The sequence below is a fragment of the Eubalaena glacialis genome, chromosome 4 (genome assembly GCF_028564815.1).
Source record: "Eubalaena glacialis isolate mEubGla1 chromosome 4, mEubGla1.1.hap2.+ XY, whole genome shotgun sequence".
Taxonomy (NCBI): domain Eukaryota; kingdom Metazoa; phylum Chordata; class Mammalia; order Artiodactyla; family Balaenidae; genus Eubalaena; species Eubalaena glacialis.
The window spans coordinates 72,588,674-72,612,280 of record NC_083719.1 but is presented as its reverse complement, the minus strand read 5'-3'; the positions used below and the strand labels follow the sequence as shown (position 1 = coordinate 72,612,280).

The 23,607-nt window shown below is 33.5% G+C and overlaps 1 protein-coding gene across 2 annotated transcripts; it reads left to right on the top strand.

Moving 5' to 3' along the window:
- Nucleotides 1–2,960: 2,960 nt before the first annotated feature.
- Nucleotides 2,961–18,491, top strand: CETN3 (centrin 3). Of its 2 annotated transcripts, none has more exons than XM_061187986.1 (5): nucleotides 2,961–3,087; nucleotides 4,910–5,045; nucleotides 6,673–6,787; nucleotides 12,614–12,805; nucleotides 18,179–18,487. In XM_061187986.1, the coding sequence occupies exons 1-5, from the start codon at nucleotides 3,071–3,073 to the stop codon at nucleotides 18,220–18,222; spliced, it is 504 nt and encodes a 167-aa protein (XP_061043969.1). In that variant the 5' UTR covers nucleotides 2,961–3,070; the 3' UTR covers nucleotides 18,223–18,487. The 2 variants fall into 2 exon arrangements, with proteins under 2 accessions (XP_061043969.1, XP_061043970.1); XM_061187987.1 differs by lacking the exon at nucleotides 2,961–3,087 and adding an exon at nucleotides 3,109–3,176 and having other exon boundaries at nucleotides 18,179–18,491.
- Nucleotides 18,492–23,607: the final 5,116 nt, after the last annotated feature.

The following is a 23,607-nucleotide window of genomic DNA, read 5'->3' as shown; positions in this document are numbered from 1 at the left end:
TTTATCTTTCATGCCATTGATTTTCTTCCTATCTCTGATGGTTTTTGATTTTTCATTCATTTTTTTCAGAGTGGGGTTCTAGACAGAGGTGAAGAGAAAGAATAATGAGGAGGAGAATCTGGAGAAACTGAAGTGCAGTGGTTTCCTAAAGAGCTTTTAAATTTACATTTTGTATTTAGCCTTCTTCTCATTTCCACCCTCTACTGTATAACTCTAATCCTAGGGTCTCTCTGGGGCTCTGCCAGTCAGATCAACTCTCTCTGAACCTTTAGTCATCTCCTGCAAATTCTGAGATGCCACTTTGATGATCTGTGTCATTTGTTAACAGGCTTCCATGTCTCTTTAGATCTTTCAAATATTTTTTGAAATATCTTGTCTGTTGATGGTTTTTCTCCAGGTCACTTCAGTATTAGAAATTAATTTCTCGACTATTGTTTCATTAAGGTTTCAGGAGGAAGACTAAACAAATACTAATGCTACTATCTTCTTAAATCAGGAGTTTTATCTACTTTTGGCTCTGGCTCTGGACTTACCATTCTGATTACCATATTCTATTTTCCCAAATTATTTGCCCACAAAACCCATTCTCCACGAAATGACCATAAACATCTCACAAAATTCTAGTGTTTCAGAGACCAGGTGTGAAAAACACTAACATTTTATTAGGTACATTACTCGTCATGTTAAAAAAAAAGTATCTTTTATACTTGGTTTATTAATATGTATTTTATTAGGAATGGGCATTGAGTATTTTCCGGTGCTTTTTTGGACATTTGAGATGATCACCTTAACCTAGAATTATGATTAATTAGTTATGATTAATTAATACAGATTTACATTTTGAACTATCTTTGCATTTTTAAAATAAACACTACTTGGTTATAGTGAAATGTTCCTTAAGACAATGCCAAATTCATTTTGTTACTATCTAGGACTTTTGCACATATGTTCACTAATGAATATCAAATATGAGGCCAACACATACAATGGTGAGCAACATGCACACACTCTCATCATGGAGCATGCATTCAGTACTTTAAATGCTTTTTAAGACGCTAAGGGTTGTGCTAGCTTCAAAAATTAAGCTAAGAAGCTCTCCATCATGCTTTGGATTTAAAGCACAAGAATTAGCTCTTTAAGAATTTTTAAAACTCACCCATACATCTGAGTAGGCTGGATGCCTTTTTATTTTGTGATACAGAACTTTGGCATCATTTTTAAGTCCTGTCTATAGCTATTAACCTAAATCAGTTTTCTACCTTTTTTGAGTCCTTATCTTTGTTTTCCTTGAAAAGTCACTATTTCATTTTGGTATTAATATTTATTGGCAGAATGAAGTTGTATAAAGTATTTTAATAATTTTTAAACCTCCCTTTTAAACTACCAACTTTATTAGTGGCAATATTCCCTTTCCTGTTACACTTCTCTAACTCTGTCAATTTTATTGGTATTGCCAAAAACCAGTTTATTATTAGATTATGAGAATATCTTACCAATTTACTATTTTAACAATTTTCTTTTTAAAACCTGTTTTCTAATTCTTTTGTTGTCATTTTATCTTTAGTAATTTCTTCTTCCTAATTTCAATTAATTTTGTTCTTCATTTCTAAAATATTCAAATAAATGTTTGGTTTATTTTCATTCGTATTTAATAATAATTTTCTTCTATAGCTTGGTCTCTATCTTACAATTTTAATACATAGTTTTTTCATTGTCATTATGTTCAAGTATGTAATTGCAATTTTACTGTCCTTTTAGACTCAAAGGTGATTTATAAAGATACTTTGAAGTTTTCTACTTTTGTTTTTTTGGGGGGCTATCCTGTAAATATTAATTTTTATTTAGCTTTATTCCATCATACCATCTTTACTTAACCAAATTTAGCTCATCCTTCTAGGCCTAACATATATGTCATCTCCTTCAAGAAGTCTTTCTTCTACTCTGCTATGTTCTCTCCCTTCTCTAAACCTGTACATGTATCCCTTTATATTTATACCACAGGGTTTATATATCTTCCTCCTTCCCCGGCTCGACACCTACCCTCAGGCAATTTCATTCCTTTATGAGATTTTCAGTTTAGCTCAGTGCTTTATGAGTTTTCACAGCAAGATTCCATTCAGTGCAACAAATGCTCAATAAATATTGAGCATCTAGGAATAGCGTTAAATGAAAGGTATAATCCTGGCCTTCAAGATTAGTAGGAGAGATGAACAGGTAAAGATATTGAATACCCAAGTGAGCTTCAAGAGACTTGGTTAGGTAAGTGAAGGTAACATGATGTGTATAAGCAGCTTACAGACCTTGAAAATAAGGACAAAAACGTTCAAAGGAGGAAGAGGGGAGCAAATGGCCCTTTAGGTACAGCTCCACCGTAAATCGCCTAATAATTCAACCCAGTGCTTATCAAAGTATAATCCATAGAACCTGCCTCAGAATCACTTGGCGTTTGTAAGGGAAAAAAAAAACGCAGATTCACACCTACTAGAATCAAAATGAGGGATATTTAAATCTGCGTTTTAAACAAACTCCCCATGTACTTCAACCATCCAAAAATGTAGAACACAAGGCAGTCAAATTTCGCAGACTGCGTTCGTAAGCCACGCCCTCCTTCTAGCCAGAGGACAGCCTGCGGCGTCTCTCTTCCCTTCCCTTCCCGTCCCGTCTCCAGACACTGGCCCACAAGTCACAGGCCTTCTCCCCTGAGGCGCAGCTCAGCCACCTTCCGACCGAAGAGCCAAACAGACACTCAGATCCGTGCTTCGCAAAGGATTAGGGGGAAAAAGCAATAGGCCAATCTAAAGGGCCGGAGGCGTAGCGGGGGAGGCCGGCAGGGAGATCTCTTTGATTGACGCGAAATATGCCCAATGAGAGCAGAGGACTAGTGACGCTTTCGCCTCAATGGGCAGGACATTAGCGATTTCAACCAATCCAGCTCAGATGTGTCTACCTTATGGGAGGTGCTTGAGGCCGCGGAGGTCGTTGGTGTCTGTTGAACGGCTTGTGGAAGTCGTGGTGCCTTGGGTAGGGGTTAAAATCGTTCTCGAGAGGAACGTCTCTGTCCGAAGAGAACATGAGTTTAGCTCTGAGGTCGGTAATGAGCAGGCGGCAATGCTCTCCACACCCCGCCGCGGGCCCCAGGGCGGCTGTGTGTGGATGGGAGGCAGCTTGGGGCCGAGGCGAGGAAGGGAATGCAGTTTGGGACGAGAGGAGAGATCTTTGGCCAACCTTCCCGGGCCCGGACCCCTCACCCTGGAGGCTCTGGTGAGCTCCGCGCACTTCTGCTGAGGTGGTCATTTCTGTCAGGGCGTTGGGCTTTGAACCGCCAAAGAGCTGGGCTGTGTTAGTCTCGAGGAGGCAGTGAAATATCGCGAGGTTTCTATGCGCGGTGTTTGCGGGAAACCAGGCCTTGGAGCATCCCTTGTTTCAGTTCCTTGTCAGCGGCTTCCAGCTCGCTGACCTCCTGCTAACATACTTACCCATAAATTTTGGAAATAACACAAAACCCACTCCTCGCTCTTCTCCTGCGGCCATGCTTTACGGTATAATCGGAGACACATTTTAGTGATTATAGTTGGTAATCTCTTAGATTTCCGAAATGTCTTCAGCTTCTTTACCTTTCCTTCAGTTCCAACCTCTAACGCACTGTTGCCTCCGCCCCCAACCCCAGCTAGAAGTTTTACCTTAAAAATGTCTATGTAGTTACGTCACACTAAAAAGGTACCGAGTTCTAATAAGGGATAATCGTGGTATTCTTGCATGGGGTCAGCTGTTGGTGGGTTGCGAACTTGTCCCTTCAGAATCTTGGGAAGAGAATGACCCCCGGGAGCTGCAAGTTTGTGTGAAGTCAGGTCTCTTGTGAAAGAACTTCCTCAGCTTTGTCATACCTCTTTTGGTCATTTTTAGTCGTCTCTTGCCTTTTTGGGGGTAGATTTCAGAGAACAAAACAACTTCAAATGCAAATAAAGTCCACTGGGTTTTACATTTTTTAAATTTATAGAATTCTTCCGTTTCAAAACTTGTTCTTATACAAGTCTTGTAGCCCCATTTGAAAATTTGGAACACTTAGATCGATACCTCTTAAGGAAGACATTTCTGGCTTTTACAGTAAATTACTTTCTTAAAGTTTTTTCAGAGTTTATGAGAAATTAAGTCTAGATGTATATGTTAAGTGAGATTTACAAGACTACTGACTCTTCACATTATTATATAGAATTAGCACAAATATGTACTTTTTTTGGTGTTTAGTATTCATGGTATGCTTAGGTTCATTATTTTGGCTGATTTGTTAATATTAATGGGAGAAATTACAAAGAAGTGCCCAACTGTTAAAAATGTGTAATCTAAAAACATTTTTAACCCACAATGCCAAAATAGTTTGTAAGTTAATTGATGAATTAGATGTTTTTTGCAATGATTTTGATAATTATAAGCACTATAAAAGTAAACCTAATCTATAATGATCATCAGTTGTGAATTGAATTCTTTTTTTTTTTTTTTAACAGTCTGTATTGTAGAATGATGGAAATACGGTTGCTTTGTTTTTTGTTGGGGTTTCTGACATAAAACTAGTGTTTCTTATTCACAGTTCTTGTTTCTTCCACAGTAATATTAGTGGGAATAAATACAAAGCTAGGAAGAGGGAAAACTAGGTCCTCATTTCTTTTAATAACCTGTAACACTTTTCAGTTTAGGAAGTACACATTTATAGCAGCCTAGACTATAAAATGAGCAGGGCTTTGACTCACGTAGGGAAAATTTCTTTATATTTTTACAAAATACTTCCTTTTTCGAAATTTAGAATATTATTCATTGGCTAATTTTTATTGCATTTTTGGAATTTTATTATTTAGAAGCCTAGGAGAATAGGATTAAAGTGGACTAAATAGACCTTTTTCTTATCATTTCATAGAAATGAGCTTGTAGTAGACAAAACAAAGAGGAAAAAAAGAAGAGAACTCTCTGAAGAACAGAAACAAGAAATTAAAGATGCTTTTGAACTTTTTGACACAGACAAAGATGAAGCAATAGATTATCATGAATTAAAGGTAATATACTTAAAATATATCTTTTTCTGTTAAAATGATTTGCATTTTTGACAGTTGATTAAAAATATATTTTAAAATGTTTTAATTAAACTGGTTTTGGAAATATGAAACCATTTTAAGCATTTACCGTTAAGTGCTATAATAAAATTGAATAGTACTCAAAACATATCTTTTTAGAAACTCCTTTTCACATGGTAAAATGAATAGTATTTTAACTGTAAAAATATATTCCTATGGAGGAGCTTATTTTCCACTCACATACTTAAAAAATTTGAAACTGTAAGTTTTAAACAGTTCTAACTATATTCCTCTTCCCACTGTGTTTTGTTTTGTTTTGTTTTGGTTTGGTTTTTTTGGTGATCCATTCATTTTTCAGATTGAGGGAGTGTTATTTGTTTTTTAATTTGAACATGTTATTAACAGTCTCAACCTATTTTCTCTGGTGCAAACAACATAAGTGATGTCTGATGTTGACACAATGCTAATGGGGAAAAAATGTCAATTTTAAGTTTTAGAATTATTTATAAAGAACCAAGGGGAAATTGGTGTTTAAGGTAGTTTGGGTCTTAAACTCAGCACAATGAGAAAGATAGTATTTTTGTATCTCTTTAGCTCACTTTTTCACTGTTTCTTTTAGTTACCCAGCTTCAATCCATTCTTCCTTTATAATGTCTCTTCCATTTGTTGCTATTCTTATTATCTTGGTTTGGGATCTTATTTTATATCTGGAACTTCCTAAATGGTTTCTCCATTTCCTGTACACTATCATTAGATTCGTCTTTCTAAAATTCTTTCATCATATTATTCATTGCTCATAAACCCTTAGTGGCTCCTCATTGTACCCTGGATAAAGTTCAGATTTTTTTCATTTTCATTTTTCATTTGTATTGAATGCCCTCCACACTTTTACTACCACCTACTTTTCTCATTTGCTAGCTGCTTTCTTTCGCCTGATCTTTTCCCATTCAGGTAAGGTGAACTGCTTTGTTCATTGCCTTCAAGACTATTCTTTATTTCTGTGTGTGTTTTAATACTAGTCATTCTTTTCTAAATGCACTTCTACTCTACTTCATCCATATACAGTTCGAGGAACAACTCGAATCTCTCCAAATAAGACTTCTTTAACCAGTAACATCTCTCCTTCCTTGTTACTAGTAACTAGATCTCTTCTTTCTCTAAGGTCAGGTTCTTTGACCACTTACTTGATAACTAATCATGTCGAGTCTGATGAAAATTCTTATTATAATTTTTTTAATCTCATCTATTGTATAACTTTTTAATATTTATGCTGTGCCTTTCTTTGGATTTGTTTGTTAATCCTTTGAGAAAAAATAACTTATTAAAATTATCTGTGCACTAAAGTCAGTACATTGTAGAATGTATTCTATAAACACTCATTGATTAGTTTGTCATTAAAAAAGGGATATATAAATGAAAAAAATTGCCATTTAATTTCAGTAATGAAGAAGAACTATCACTGTTATTTTAGAGACATAAAACATGCAAAAGAGTGTATGTTTTATTGATGTGTTGTCATCTTTTAAGTAGTGAAAACTTATTTAAGAATTGGAATTCACTTCTTTTGTAAAAAATGTTTATAATTTGCTTTTCCCTTTTAATCCAAAAGGTGGCAATGAGAGCCTTGGGGTTTGATGTAAAAAAAGCTGATGTACTGAAGATTCTTAAAGATTATGACAGAGAAGCCACAGGGAAAATCACCTTTGAAGATTTTAATGAAGTTGGTGTGTATTTTACAATATTGTAAAGACTATTTTACAATAGTCTTTGTAATCAGCAGTTTGTTAGGAAATTATCTGGTTACTATCAATATTTTTAAAAGTCTCTGGGTTATGGAATTTTGCTATTGAACATTGCTGTGTAATGTGGATCTTATTTTGGAGTTTTTTTGGTACTCTTTTTTTTTGCTAATTTTCAAAGAAAAAATAAGATTTATCGCTTCACTGTAAATGGGATTTATCTTTTTGTCTTTTGTTCTGAAGATTTTAACCAAGGAACTATTGTGTAGCTTCTCCCGGGAAGATGTCTTTCCATGTAATATGTACCTATATTAATGTGATAAAAGTAAAAGAGTGATCAAAAAATTATTTTCTCACAGTAAAAGATAAAATTTGGTATATTTTTATTTGGAAAATATTTCCCAGTATCATCCTAGTATGTGATTTTTGTTGGCAAAGTGGAAGGAGAGGAAATTGGTAGCAGTTGGTATCTTTAGCTGTAGATGAAGTGCATGCCTTCAGGTTGACAAAGCTTATGAGGGGCTACCTACTCTGGATGACCTTGATCTCAATGAATAAAGTCATCTCTTTAAAGTTGCTGCTGGGGAGAAGATTGTAGTAAGGGAGGCACTTGGCAGACTGGGAGCAGGAGAAAACATTTTAGAACAACCCACTGGGTTATAATATCAGCATATTATTTAGTTATTTTTAGATATTTTAAAAATCTAGGAAAATTCAGTTACACACAGACATACACACAAACCCTTTATTTTAAATATTCAACAAGATGTAATATCAGAAATGAAAAGAAATGGCAGTTAGTACATGTGGAAAAAATAGATTCATATCATTAGTAATTTCTTTTAAATCTGAAAATTCAAACCAAAAGCAAGGAAAAAAGAAATTAAAGAACAAATAAATCTAAAAGACAAAAAAAAAACACTGCACAGAAGATCCCCAATTTATGAACTAATAGATGACTATTTAGAGAGGCAGCTTGTCCCTTTGGAGAGCATATTCTTTTTTTTTTTTTCTCTAGTTCGTAGAATTATTTACTTGAGAAGAGGTAGAGAGCCATCTTTATTTTCCCAGTATTGAAGCTTTCTGGGGTTTATGATCTTAGTTCAAGTTTCAACTTAGATTGTTTATAGAAACAAGGATCAGGATACAGTAGAAATGATACTACTAGGAAAGAGCTATAATTCAGGCACATTTGGTACTGTGTAGTGGTTTAACATGGACATTTTGGAACCAGGTTGCCTGGGTTTAGATCTTGGTTTTGCCACTTACTAGCTGTGTAACTTGGTCATTTTACTTCTCTGTGCCTCACTTTCAGCTATAAAACGGGGATAGTTGTATTATCTCATAGGGTTCTTAGGAGAAATAACTAAGCTAAAAATATGTAAAGTATTTAGAAAAAGACCTAGTATGTAGTAAGTTCTATTAAGTGTTTGTTGTTATTATTACTTCAAAAATTAGTCTTTGTTTCAATGGCTGGAAAATATGTATATCACTGGAACATAAAAAGTGTTCTGCTCCATGTATTTATATTTTTCTCATTACCTTTTTCCTGTAGTTGTAGGTTATTTTAAGCACTATTTGCCTCTAATAATTTTACAAAACACATTATTTCATCTTAGGTGAATACAGTTTTAAAATTTTGATTTTATTAGCAGTTGAAGCCAGAGTCCCATGTAATCTCTGCCTTTCCTGACCCTGCATCTCTTCTATGTTATTAACAGAACAGAAATACTGGGTTCCTTCTAGAATAAATGGTCATGAGTAAACTTCAGCCTGACTTTCAAAGATCAACCATTTGGCAGGCTTAGTACATACTTTAACTATCCTAAGGTTACCTATTGAGAATATCAACTGTCAAATAAAATTTTATTACTGTTTGGGAATCAAATAATCAAAAACTATTACTGTCCCCATTTTTTGATCATTTTTAAATAGTAACTGGCCACAGATGAATATATGTTTTATAGTTTGGGACAAATAACTCTAAATCAGAATATTTGAATCTTACTTTTATCTACTATCTATTACTGTTTAAGGATATTGTTCCACAGATATTTACAGGTATTTCTAGATAAAGTTTGGCACTTCATATTCTTCCCAATGCTAGAAAAAAGTACTAAAATATACTTAATGTAAGTTTAGAATTTAGACAGCCTGAGGCTAGTGAGTTACAGGTGTTTTAGGAATTGCTGCTTTAAAGTAAGACCAAGATAAGTCAGCTATTTGTACTCATCTATTTTTGGCATGTACTATTTATTATTTCATTGCCTATTTAGAATAGAATATTATATTGTTTTTTGTTTTGCTTAGCAAACATTTGCTGAATTTTTTGGCATTCAGTACTATGCTGGGGTGAGGGAGGGGAATTAATCAAAAGTTACTAAGAGTTTCTTCTTTCAAGGAGCTTACAGTTTAAATGCGGGTGATAACAAGCTATGATGCTCTGTGGTAAATTATAATTTTGTATAGGGCAGTAGTGGCATACTGCAGCCCTTGGGCCAAATTCAGCTGTTGCCTGTATGCTGCCACATCCATTCTTTTTTTAAAAATTTTTATTTATTTATTTATTTATTTTTGGCTGTGTTGGGTCTTCGTTGCTGCGTGCGGGTTTTCTCTAGGTGTGGCAAGCGGGAGCTACTCTTTGCGGTGGCTTCCCTTGTTGCAGAACACGGGATCTAGGCACGCGGGCTTCAGTAGTTGTGGTGCATGGGCTTAGTTGCTCCGTGGCATGTGGGATCTTTCCCGGACCAGGGCTCGAACCTGTGTCCCCTGCATTGGCAGGTGGGTTCTTAACCACTGCCCCACCAGGGAAATCCCTGCCACATCCATTCTTTTATGCTGCTTTTGTGGTACCATGACAGAGTGAGTGGTTGAGATAGAGACCTTATGCTCCCCCGGCCCCCACCCCAAAAAAGCCTAAAATATTTACTGTCTGGTCTTTGGCAGGAAAGTTTGTCAATTCCTGATCTAGAGCAATTGAAGACTTTGCAGAGGGGATTTTTAATTTAGGCTTTGGGAAAAGGAATAGGATTTCATCACAAGGGGAAAATTGTGGGAGGGGTATAGAAAGGCATTCTAAGCAGAGAAAACAGCAACAACAAGGAGTAATAGTAGACATATAGCATGTTCAGAAAACTTCAGTTAGTCTCCTGCTCTAGAGGATAGGGAAATAACTGGAAAGGTAGGACTGGGCCAGCTAGGTAAAGTCTTGCATAACACAGAGTTTGGACTTTAGTCAGAGGATCTATGTCAGTTTTTAAAGAAGAGGAGATAATATGTTTTAGAGAGGTAACTGTTGAGATTATTAAAGATGTGTTGGAGGGAAGAGATTGCAGGCAGAAGATACAGTTGGCCCTCTCTATCCCTGGGTTCTGCTTCTGTGGATTCAACGAACTGTGGATTGAAAATATTAGGAAAAAAAAATTCCAGAAATTTCCAAGGAGCTAAACTTGAATTTGCTGTGTGCCTGGCAATTATTTACATAGCATTTACATCATATTTACAACTATTTACATAGCATTTACATTATATTAGGTATTATAAGTAATCTAGAGATGATTTAAAGTATACAGGAGGATGTACATAGATTATATGCAAATGCTATCCGTCCCAGATTTTGGTATCTGAGGGGAGTCCTGGAACCAATCCCCCATGGATACCATGGAAACTGAGGGATAACTGTAATAGACTTTTTATGCTGAGGGTGGTGAGAATGAAAAGAAAAGGGGTACATTCAAGAGTAAAAAAGGTGGTAACCTCAGTACTCTAGGATATAAGTAACTGATTGGGTTTAAAGTTTTAATGTGATGTTTTTGAATTTGCTTTATTAAGTGATTGTTATAATGTATAAAGCCTAAGTATTTTGAGTAAGTACATTTCTGAGAGTATAATTAAATCATTTGAAAATTGAGTTACATGGACAGAAATTTGTGAAATAGATTGAACCCATCTTTACTGCTTGTATGTCAGTCGATTTATTTTCATTGAAAAATAAATGTATTTCTTATAATTCTACTTTGTAGAATAAGAGTAGAAGATGAAGGCCTGGAGGATGGTCACCATAAAGTTACAATGTTTTAGCTGTCCAGAATGATGGGTATTTATAGTTCCAAAGAAAAGTTGCATTCTAAGACAAAGTATTGATAAAAGATTATATAGACACATAAGTCTGAAGTAACTAACACAATTAAAGCACCAGTGGGATAGGAATTTATACATCTTGGAGCCCCATCTGTTCCCCACATCACCCTGTTGCTTCTTTAAATACATTAATATTTTCAGCAAGCTGCTTTTTTGGTTCACCTGTCATGTAAATTATTTAATTGGTGAAGAAAATTTCTTAACACTTTTTTTTTCCTTGTCCTGCTTTTTTGTTGGGACTAAATTCAAAATAAGTTGAGTATGAGCCATAGAGTTAAGTGTGGTATTTTATTTTGGTGTTATGGCTGTATATATGCCAACTCCTTTTTAACTGAATATTTATGAGCTTTGATGATTTGCATACTTATAGTAATATACTTCAATTAGTTACTTGGAAGACTTTTTGTATAAAATTAATGGATAAAAGAAAACTATTGAATATATGTGTAGATGATTTAACATTAGCTTGAATAGGTGCTTATTCTAAAGCTTATTCAACCAAATATGATGAAAACAGCAGCAAAACAACTATTTGTGGGGGACTTGAATTGTACTTTTCTTTTGGATGCATTAAATATTCCAGTATTTTCCATCTATAAGCATTTGCAAATTTTTAGTGATTCTGTAAACCTCAACAGGACTGAGTTATTTTTAATGGGACAGTGAAGGTCATAAATACGTCTTGTTGTAGTGGTAGACTAGCATGTAGAATTACTTCAGAGATATTTCCTTTGATATATTCAGAATTTTATCTAGTAACTTAAAATATTTTATACCACAGATTTAAAATTTTCTGTTATTGTGGCTATTGATTAAAGACTGTGGTTATATTGAAAATATTAAGTTGACTCTATTATTATATATTATTACATTTAGTATTTTAAAATAATTATTACTATTGAGGCCTGAAATTACTCACATTTAATTTAGCTGTCTGATAGTTATTATCTTGATGAACAAAATGGATTTGACTTTAGAGAGATCTCCTTTTCAGACCTTTTTTTTTTCTTACTACAATCAGATTCAATCCTTTTAATAACTACTTTTGAGAAACCAAGAGGTTCTTTTAAATCATGAGGATATGAGTGGAATTTTCATCTACTGTCTGAGATTGTATCTGTATCAATGGTGGCAGTTAATTTTATAAATTTGTCAGGGGTTTTTAATTTTATAAATTTGTCAGGGGTTTTTTGTTTCTTTTTAAGTTGTATTAAATTTGAAGAACAATCAGTATTACTATTAAGTTTAGCCAACAAACAACTTTTATCTAGTTGGTTTTAATTGTTTTGTTGGTATATCATCTCTACAACTAGGTTACAAACTCCTAGACTTGTGTGCTTGATGTCAGTGGAGCCTAGTACAATTCTTGACAATAGTAAACCTTAAATAAATATGGTATAAATGTAGTTTTCAAAATTTTGCTTCTGTGTGATATAGTTATACTTATAATAGGATAAATTGTTGATAATGTAAAGGTTAAATTCTAAAATATGGATTTGGTTTTTCTAATTTTCTATTTATGTCTTTGGGTTTTTGGACTTCGGCATTTTTATTGTCAAACTAAATGTTGACAGACTCATAGCTTTAATTCTCATCTAATAATTAGTTGATTTCACAAATGAATGCCTTTGAGACTATAAAGGTTTACTTTTCATATTTTTTTAACTATAGTGACAGACTGGATATTGGAAAGAGATCCACATGAAGAAATATTGAAGGCATTTAAACTATTTGATGATGATGATTCAGGTAAAATAAGCCTGAGGAATTTGCGACGTGTTGCCAGAGAATTGGGTGAAAACATGAGTGATGAAGAACTTCGGGCTATGATAGAAGAATTTGATAAAGATGGTGATGGAGAAAGTAAGTTTTGAGTAAAACATACATTCCAAATATTCCTACTGTACACATATAGTAATTTTTTCTAAAACCGAATGATTTTCAAGACCCTTTGCAAACTATTTAGTGTAAATGTTTTTCATCCTATAATGGGATTTTTGCATAAGTATTTCACATACTCAGTTTAGAATGAAGCAGACCTTTAAAACCAACTGTACAGATTATAGTATGAGCTTCCACACTTCAAGAAACTGCTTTACTTTTCTTTGAGGTGAAATATCTCCAAAATTTCAGCCACTCAGTAAAATTTCAGCCTTTAATGTCTTCTTCCTCAACCTACGTGCACGTCTAAGTTCTGTTGAGTCTACCCTCCAGATATTTTTCATCTGTTTTATTTCTTTGTTTACTGCTACTGTCCTAATTCAGGCCCTAGTTTCTTTGTAGGAATGTTATCATAGCTTTGTTCATTATTTCCTTGAATGCCTGCTGTGTACCGTGTTCTGTGTGCTGACTGGTGCTACCCAATGAAAGAGGCTGATGTTGTCCCTGCTCTCACTGACTTTACAGTCTCTTGTAGCCTCCTAATTGCCCTCTATGCCTATAAGCCTCTTTTCTCTTCCTAATTTGTTCTAGCAACATTCTTTTCCTAAAATGCAGGTTTGGTGATGTCATTTTCCTGTTCAAACACTTACAATGATTCTTCAGTGCCTATGGAGTAAAGTCCAAAGTCTTCTATGATCTGTCGTACCATAATTATCTAGTTTTATTTCCCACTGTATTCTTCTACTTTCTACTTTAACCCTCACCTCCCATATAGTGTACATACTTGGACAAAATATACTCTGTCCTATCTTTTTATGCTGTGCCTTTCATCATGCTATTCTTTAATCCTAGAATGCTCTAATTGCCAATTGCTGTCTGCTAAAATGTTAGTTGTTCTCTCAGGTTCATTTTAAACTCCATCTTTTTCTCAAAAGCCTCCCTCAGTGGTCTCTGTTTATAAATTATGAGATTTCCATTAAGGGCCCATAACATTTAGAGAAATAAACTATTTTGACCTTTTGTACACTGCCTTCTGTTAGTTATATACATGTGTGTCACTCCAGTTATATTGTGAGCCATTGAAGAGTAGTTTGGAATCATATAGTGTGAAAGGCCTGAGGCTTTGAAATCATACAGACCTGGATTCGAATTAAATCTCTACCAGTTACTTAGTAGCTCTGTAATTTTGTGCAAGTTTTTAACATTGTCTGAGTCTCAGTTTTCCTATTTATAAAAATCAGAATGGTAATACCTTTCTGGATGGTTGTGAGTATTAAATGAAGATAATTGAAGGTGCCTAGCATTAAATGTAAACGTGTTTTCCTTTTTCTTCTTCATCTTTATATTCTCCTGCATTTTCTTGAACATGATGAGTACTCTGACGTTTGTTGACTTAAGCAGTGAGCAGGAGTGTGCGTTACAGTAGATACATGTTGCTATAGTACCAACTATTCATTTTTACATAAATATATATATATAAAACCTTGGAAGTACTGGCATGCTTCAATAAGGAGATAAGACAGTAGCAAATAGTTATCAGCTCAGATTGTCCATTAGAAGTGCGCATTATTGTGCTTTCTCATTATATTTATGTGACTATTATTTGAGCATTATACAACTTTTCTATTTTTAGTACTAGCTCTTTGAAGGGTATCGATATAGTTAGTTATATTTTAAAACAGATGATTAAAACTTGAGAAAACTTAAAGGACTTCTTAAGCTGTAATTCTAATATTTGGATTTATAATCCACTGTCTTCATAGTTAAAAAATGTTTGTGTCTTCCCTAGCTGTTGATTATTACCCTAAATTAGCTTTAAATGAGTTCCTTTATGTAAAGGTACTCTCTTCAGTGGTAGAGAGAATCTTGGTATGTCTTTTTCATACTCCAGCTACTTATGTGTCAAACGACCAGAGTTATAAACAGTTTCTTTTTCCTGTACTAGGCTCATGCAAGTTAGGTTTTAGTTATTAGCTTCATTTGACATTAGAATAAAATACCAGTTAGTAACCTGTTCTTAAATTCAAACTTCATGTGAAACTTTTCTTAGAAAATGTGTCCATTTCTTGCATCCCTTGCTAGACTGCTCTACCTGCTGCTTTTGAGTTTGAGTTCACACCTGTGCTCCATTGCTGGGAGATTTATTTTAGTGCATCCTTAAAACATTTCTTCAGTCCTCACTGCTTGCATTATTCCACTTTAAGTCACTGTACAACTGTTGCTTGGGCATCCTACTGTCATTTATTCACATGACTAACAGGCAAATAACACTTTTTTTTTCTTTTTTCCAAGTGACTGATTACAAATAAAATAACAGGCAAATAACACTTTTTATTTCTTTTTTCCAAGTGATTGATTACAAATAAAATACACCTGACACATAATCTTTTATTGTTAAGACTTGCCTTTTTTGGGGGGGATAGGAGGGTGGTCTTATCATATTAAAATAGTCTAATCCAGTAGTTTCCAATCTGAGATGTGGGTATCTAGGGGTGGAGGCCTTCTGAGGTATTGTGCAGGGTCTGGGAGTTCATGTATGCATCAAATATTGCCTGTAGACCATATGAATAATAGTATTGCACATGCATACATATACTGCTTTTTTCAGTTATATTTAAATGCTATTGAGATTGATTGCAGAGTTTATATAGCTATTTGACATTATCTACTTCTCAAACGAGATATACTAAGGATAGCTGTTATTGTGGCAAGTCCAGAAAATTATTATTTAAAGGCATTTTCATATTCAGAAACAATGAGAACTCCAACCCTAATCTATTTAGTGTGGCTTTGGGTTACTGCCTTAATTTATATTGGGTCTCTGTAGCTATCTGAAAATCTGCCCATTTTTGAAAAAGTGGGAAGTTAGATTTTATAATAATTTATTAATCTGATCACGTAATCTGTTTTTTTTTTTTTTTTTTGGACTGTAGGCAGAGTTTTTCTTAGATATAACTAACCTGCTTTCTTTGTATATGTTAAACTGGTAAAGATCATAATACTTTGCTACCTTTTTTGGACTTCAGTAATTGTTCTGTTTTTACGAATTTTTCACACTTCAGTATTTGAGAGCAATGAAAAAAATTTTTTTTATTGTATATATAGAATAATAAACATGGTGAATGAGGAATTAAAGGAAAAGAAGACATAATACAAAATATAAATACAGCTGTGGTAATGATATAGAAAGAATCCCTCCCAAGATATATAAAATAAAATACAGTAAATCATTTTGGAAAAGTGGAAGCAACATTTAAAAAACCAAAGTGGACCATCTTCTAAATAATTATGATGAATGTTAACATTTGTTTAGTACTTTATATATGTTAGATTCTGTGCTTAGCATGTTACATTGTGGATTATGTCGCTTAATTTACATAATAGCTTTTGTGAAGTGAATACAGTGTTATACCCATTTATGCATAGGATACATGCATATATATAGATGAGGAAACTAAAGCTCTGAGAGTTTAATAACCTGTCCAAGGTTATTACAAAGCTAATACATGGCAGAGCCAGACTTAAACTCATACCTCCATAATGACGAAGAATATGCTTTTAACCATAACACTGTATTGCCTCTTGTGCTATAAAGTAAAATATTAATTAGGTTTCTATGTTTATGGAGTTTTTAAAATTGTATACTATTATAGGAAACAGTGTGTTAGTAAAATATTCAACTGGCACTTCAGATATTAAAATTTGTTTTTTCCCCTCAAAGCCAGATGCTCTCTAAGGTACTTAATGTCTCTAAAATTTTTTATTTTAATGACATGTAATAAGATTTACCCTATGAAATGATTGATTTATGAAAATTTTGTTTAAAAAGACAGTGTAGAAAAAAATGAAGTGTCATATATGTTTGATTCAATATATATTTTATCAAATGCCTATTTTAAGGTAGGCATTGTGTTCCTTACATCAAGGAACTTGATATAAGATACGATTGATAGAGAAGGTTATAAAACCGAATGTATAAAGGCATCACAGATTCTCCTAATTGTCTGAAAGTCTCACTGATGATAAAGGAGCTAGTTTAAATTCCTTAGCCACTTTCTTCCCTTCAGCTTTTAGGTTCACTTTTTTGGACTTAAGTATTTTGTTTTTAGGTATGAAATTATGGAATAGTTTAAAATACTTTTGAAATGCTACAGTGCTTTAAAGTGTTTACATACAAAGAATATAAATATTGAGTTGCTTTGTTTTAGAACTATATGAAGCTTAATTTGAAATTTGAGTATTGAGATTTTACAAATTGAGGGAAAAACGTTTTAGATCTTTAAGTAACAAGACATAAGTACTTTTCAGATTTTGAATATTTTAATCATGGCTCTATTATGCTGTTAAAATAATGTGTAGTCAGATCATTCCAAGGCTGCTTTCCTTATGTTGTTTTTCTTAAAAATATACCCTTGTTTCCTGTTTTGGTCTAGATGCCTCACTCTAGATTTTTCTAAATCAGGGGTTCTTAAATGAAGGTACATATTGATGAAATTGTTTAAAATTTTTATATATTTGGATTTTTTTTTTTTTAACTATGGTGAGAGGGGTCATAGCTTTCATAAGATACTGAAATGTATTCGTTTAACTGCAAAGGTTAAAGATCAGTACTACAATTTATAAAATCACTGAAAGTATTTTCAGTTTTGTATTACAGGTTTTGTATTCTGTTCTACTGTGTCTATCATAGTGTCTTGTAGATGTTTCATATTGAATGCATGAATTCATGGTTCTTTATCAGCTCCTGGACGGCTCATTGCTCTTAACTTCTTATAGCTTATTTTTTGCAGTATTTTTTTCTTTAACTATGTTTCAATTAGTTTTTCTTTAAAATAGGCTTTTAAATATATAAAAGTTCCAAAAAAACAATGATTTGACGTTTTTTCTAATTCTAATATATTTTTATCCTTCAGAATTCTAACTTACATGTGTGATATATTTAAGCTTATTTATTAAGAAAGGGTTTGCTAAATGAACTAGTACAATAATGATTATCAAGAGAGTTTAACTATCTAAGAAATTTAAAATTTTAAGTTTTTAAACTATTTTATTAAGTGTGTATAAATATTATGATTATGATGGATTTTTTTAACATATACTATTATGTCTTTTTCCTAGCTAATACTATAGAATATTAATTTATATTGTTTTTTATATTTTATGTATTTTTATATTCATGAAGTTCAATTTAATTAACGTATTCAACTTCCTAGCAAAGAAGTAAAAGCAAAAAGCTATGTCTTGGTTTATTAAGAATTTTGTATAATATAAAATTTAAAGATACTTAGTAAAATAGTAATAGTGTTCTCTGAAAAAAATTTGTATTTCTGACTTACATTTTCTTTCTTACCGCAGTAAATCAAGAGGAATTCATTGCTATTATGACTGGTGACATTTAAAGAATTACAAGGATAAACACTAAGAATGTTGCAGTTATCATCTTATATTCTATTTTTGTGCCTGAAGCCGTGTTTAAAAAAAAAAAACTTAGTTCTTTTTTCCAAAAGGACCAAAAATAAGCATCTTATGTATTCATATTTTACTACTGTTAAGTTTCTTTGTACGAACAGTATTGTTAGTACTCTAATAGTTTAGCTTTGTATTTATAATATAGCTTTTATATATAAAGTTTAAAAAATTGAATCATGTGGTACACATTTTTTGAAGGTTTTTTATTTAGCATTAGTAGTCACTTTTGTTTTGGTGCACATGGTTTTCAGACTTTCCTTAATAAAATGTTTATTTTTTAGTATTTTAAAATTTGGTAAATTTTCTGTTTATTTTGATTCCAAATGTCTGCTAACCCTCAAGAGTATCTTTCTTAAATCTTTTCTCTTTACACGGTTGTTTTCAGAAACGAAAATTGAAATATAAATTGCAATAGAAGAGCACATTTTTCCATTACAAGTTTGACATTTGATGTTTCAGTACAAAATGATGACTCAGTATAGGCGTAATTCCTTTTTCATGAGCCATGTCTTTCAGTTTGGAGGGAAAAAGTATTGTGCATATAGACTCATTTATCCTCATGTATTCAATATTATGTTCTGTAACACTTTTGGTATCTTAAGTTATGACAGTTAAATCTGGATAGTTCTTTCTTAAACTAATTGAATATAGTTTGAATCATCTAACTTCTTGACAAAGTGAAAGATTTAAATTTTGGAATTTTGATCTGTTAAGATAATTATCACTCAATTAAACGTCACAGTGATGAAAATAGGAAACTAAGCCACAGAAATCATTTAAGGCTCTGTTTTAGCTGTATAAAGGAACGTTCTGTGATTCACCAGGAAACAGTGGAGACAGATTTTCCAGATATTGGTGGGTTCTTCCTTGTAGAAGTGTATGTTAGGGGGAAACACGTGGTTAGGGAAGATAGGTCGTAGTAATAATTTGAGGCACTTTAAATGTTGTGAGCCTCCTAGAATATTACAGAAAGAGTTATCCACTAGAAATTTAACAAAAAAATCAGTAGAGAATAATGTAACGGTGGTGATATTTCAGATAGTTATCTAGAAAGCAAGTTAATTGTTCACCATATTAAAATTCAGTTTTGAATATGAAATCAGTGTTCACAGTAATACCAATATCCAGGGCAACAAATAGACTGTGAAATTTAAAAAATTGTATCACGTTTACTGATGAATTTGCCTTCTATATCTCAATCACAAAATATGTTGATTTCCAGGAAATTGAAGAATAAAGAAAATGAAGAATAAAACACAAACATGTATCTAGGCTTGCTAGTCTTCTACCACTTTATTGGAATAAATAACCTAAGGTACTTTTGTCACTTACAGAGATAACTTCTTTATTCTTAATATAAATGGTTACTCCTTGGGATGCCAGCATTTTGTTTCTTCTTACTGTGGGTTGAGGGAAGAGTGCTCACTTCAGTTCTTTATGTTTGTGAAAGCTTTCTCCTACAGAAGGATATGAATTATTTTCAAGTTTTTTCCAGTGTTAATAACTGTAGAGTCAGAGGCTTATAAAATTGGCTAGTAGAGGCGGCAATAAGAAGAAAGGAGTGAATTTGCTTTAAACAAGAAGGAAGTGGAGGTGGGTATTAGTCATTTACCATTATAGTTATATTTATTATGCAATGGCATTTCATGATGTAAGAAAATAACTTTCTTGCTAAACTTACCTACTGCATCTGCTGTTCTGGTGTCCTGGTAAGCTTTGATAGTTTGGGATTTGTCAGCTAAGATCTTGTCTTACATATAAACCAACAAAGCCTACTTTAAGTTATGTGCCTCTTAACAGCTCCTAGATTAGGGTCTGGTGGTAGGTAGTTGGGATGGGGAGGACATCAAAAACATATTTGTTATGCACTTAATATGTGGTGTGGGTACTGCACTAGGCTTATTTAATCGTTTATTGCAGGAAATTCATACAGCACTTCTAATGGAAGACTTTCAAATTTAGTTGATGCGCCAGTGTTAATGGTCTTGCATTAGCAAACACCATGATGAGTTAGACGATCCAATTGAGTTGCTAATTTCCTCAACTCCCTAAACCATCTGTCTGATGCTAATCTCTGGATGTAAATTCTCTTGGGAATTGCTAGTGATGTGTTCTACACTAAAGATAATTTCTAATGTTCTGAAGACCAATGTGAAGAAGGCAAAAGAGTTTCAAAAAATCACTTAGAATATGAAGTTAAACAAATTACATAAGTAATATATAAAGGCAATATATAAAGTAAAAGTGAAAATTCTTTTTTTTTTAACTGCCAGCTCTACTCCCATTCCTCTGAATAGTATCAGTTTCAGTTAGACCTCAGACATCAAGAGGAGCACAACTGGATATTTTAACAGAGTGTAATATAGGGAATAGGTTAAATTGGTGCTGGAGAACCAGAAAAAAAAAAAAAAAAAAAAAATCAGGAAAGGAACACTGGGATAGCTGAGGGTAAAAGTTGTAGTTACTGGAAACTAGAAGCTGGGAGGAGAGGTCCTATGGAGCAGGGACTTGGAGATGGTTGAGGAAGGGGGCACTGGTAGGTGGTGCTAATGTTGATGGGGAATGATGAGGCTGGTTTGGGGAATCTCCAGAAAAAGCTGGAGGATGGAACCAAGTGCTGCTCCTGGAACGAAGAACTGTTGCCCTGGGGATGCTGACAGGAACTCCAGGCAAACTGGAAACAGCAAAAGAGTCTTTTCCCCTCCTGCCTTTTTGTTTTATTCTTCTAGTCCTCTTTTTAGTGGAGCTTAAAAAAATTCAGCTGGCAAAGGGGAAATGTAGTTTACACAGTCCTAACCCTACTGTTACACATTTGAATACAGAATAGTGGTTTGGAGCTGTGGGGAAAAAAAGTTTAATGACCAACACAATTGACCATATATTTTATGATCTAAACCGGGTTACTTGAGAGTGAAGGAGCTTAGGGGAGACTATTTATCTTGGCACAACAGGTGTAATTCAGAACTAGCCTGGGCAGACTAGGACATAACTGTCACCTGATCTCTGGGATAGTAACCATTGTTATTTTAGAGATTCTTTCAACCTGTTTCCTTTGTATTTACATGAAATTATAGAAGTTTTTTCCACATGAGTATTCTATCCATTCTTCAGCTAAGTTTTATAAAGGAAATGTCTTTAAAAATTTAGTAACTTAAGTGCTGCTGTGTTCCAGGCACACATAGGTATTTACATACATTATATATTTTAATCTCAGTAACCTGAGGTAGATACTGTTGGGTTGTCTTTATTTTACACACAAGAAAACCAAAGCTTAGGCTTAAGTAACTTGTTCAAGGTAATAGGAATAGGAATTGGAATTTGATCCTAAGTCTTCTGACTCCATGGCCCACTCATAGCCACTAGATTCTATTATCTCCTTACAATGACTTTTATAAACTATCTCAAGGTATAAAGGATCAGACTTTTAAAACTACAAAACTAAGAGATAGAATCTGGAATTCAGAGGCTCAGCAGCAAAAGCATTAAACATTTATGCATAATCTAGCACGGCATTTGTTGTATTATGTATTATTCCATGTGAGTTAACATTTGCCAGTCCTCTGGAAGCTAATAAGCTTAGATAGACTGTTTCTAAAATCATGGAGTCAACACATTGAAAAAGTAGATGTTTGGGAAAAAAATAATCAGTACAATATTAAGCAAATGCTTATTGATAAAGTGCATATTAATTGAGTAGTCATAAAATATTTTCATTTTGAGAAAACATTTTTTCCACTTACCCTTTGTGGAGAAGATTTTATTTTAGGGGCTGTTTGAATGAAGAAAGAACTCTTTAAATTCTTGGTAGGAAATGGAAGGAACCTTGGGCTTAGGAGTATGTTTGGTAAAAGGATGTGTGGGAAGATCTTTGAGGCATCTAGCTGGAGAGGAGGAAGGTTTATGGACCTGATAGTCTAAAGCAAAGCTCTTGTCGGTCTCAGTGGTCAGAGAAGAGGGTCAGTAAAGGTTATTTTAATGGTAGAATGATGACTTGTTTAGGATTTGGGTTGCAAAGAGAAATTCTTGGGATGAAATGTGGCAGTCATCTGGATGGCAGCTTAGTTGGGTCTTGGAGATCTTGATGAAACAGCTTAGGCTTACCCATTCAATTGAAACAGGTAATTTGCCTACATATCCTGATTCTGTGTTAAGTCATATGTCATTCTACAGTTACAGCATTCATTGAAAACTTCATCTAAGACTCTACAAAAGATTGCCAAATACAATCTAAAACTAGTGAAATCAAGTCTCTGTTTTTTCTGAGATAATATATTTACGTTAGAGTTACCTTTGTGAGTTGTACTGTAAATATTGAGTGTAATTATAATAGTATTATCTAATTGTCTACAAAAATCCAAGTTGTCTTTTTCTTTAGAACTTGGGAAAGCTGTATGTCTTGTGCTGTTCTGAGAATATGTAAAATATTTTTTCATTGTATGATAATTTTGGGAAGATTACTGACATTTTATAGAATCAAAGATCAGCAGGGTTACTTCCATTTTATACTTAATTAAAAATATTTTTAAATGGGTTTTCTTTATTCCATAATAAAAGAAATCAGGGAAGACTTCTGGAGTCCAATATTTCTAATTTTAATATGATTGTAACATTTGTCCAACATACCACTGTGTTCTCTGAAAAGAGCAATTATTTTCTCCGTGTGGCATCATCATAGACTGTCTACCCCCAAGGTCTTCCAAAAGGTCTGTGTAAGCCTGACAGCTAGGAAACGTGTACTGTTGTAGAACATAAATTCTGGTGACTCATTGATACAAACCTACTCCTAATGGATGTCTCTTTAGAGTAAATAGCATTCAGCATACATCGGCTAAATGCTAAATGGTTAAAATATTTCCAAATCATATTTCCTATCATGGATGACCTCCTTAAATTTAGCAGCAGATTAATGATTTGTGTTTGGCTTGCTGAGGAGCAGTCTTTCCTTAGAAAACATGCATTTTGCTTGTGTTGAAAATTCAGGCATTTAAAGTCCTTGCCAAGCTGGTAAACTTAACCATACTTTAAGCAAAATCTACATTTTTCTTTTTCATTTTCTATTAAGATAAACATATTCAATTAAATCTGAAATAGCTGGCCAAAACTAAACTTTCCAGGAGACTTTTTCTATACCAATCCTGCTGAGAGAGGATTATTGCTAACCTAAGTCCTAAGAGATGATGTGATGTTTTTCAGCATTGGCAATAAAAACAAAATAACTCCCTCATAGAAAGAAAAGCAGCAAGATATAGATTCTAAAGATTTTCTTTACGAAAGAAAACTGTGTTCAAATCTAATTGGCTATTTTCACTGCTATA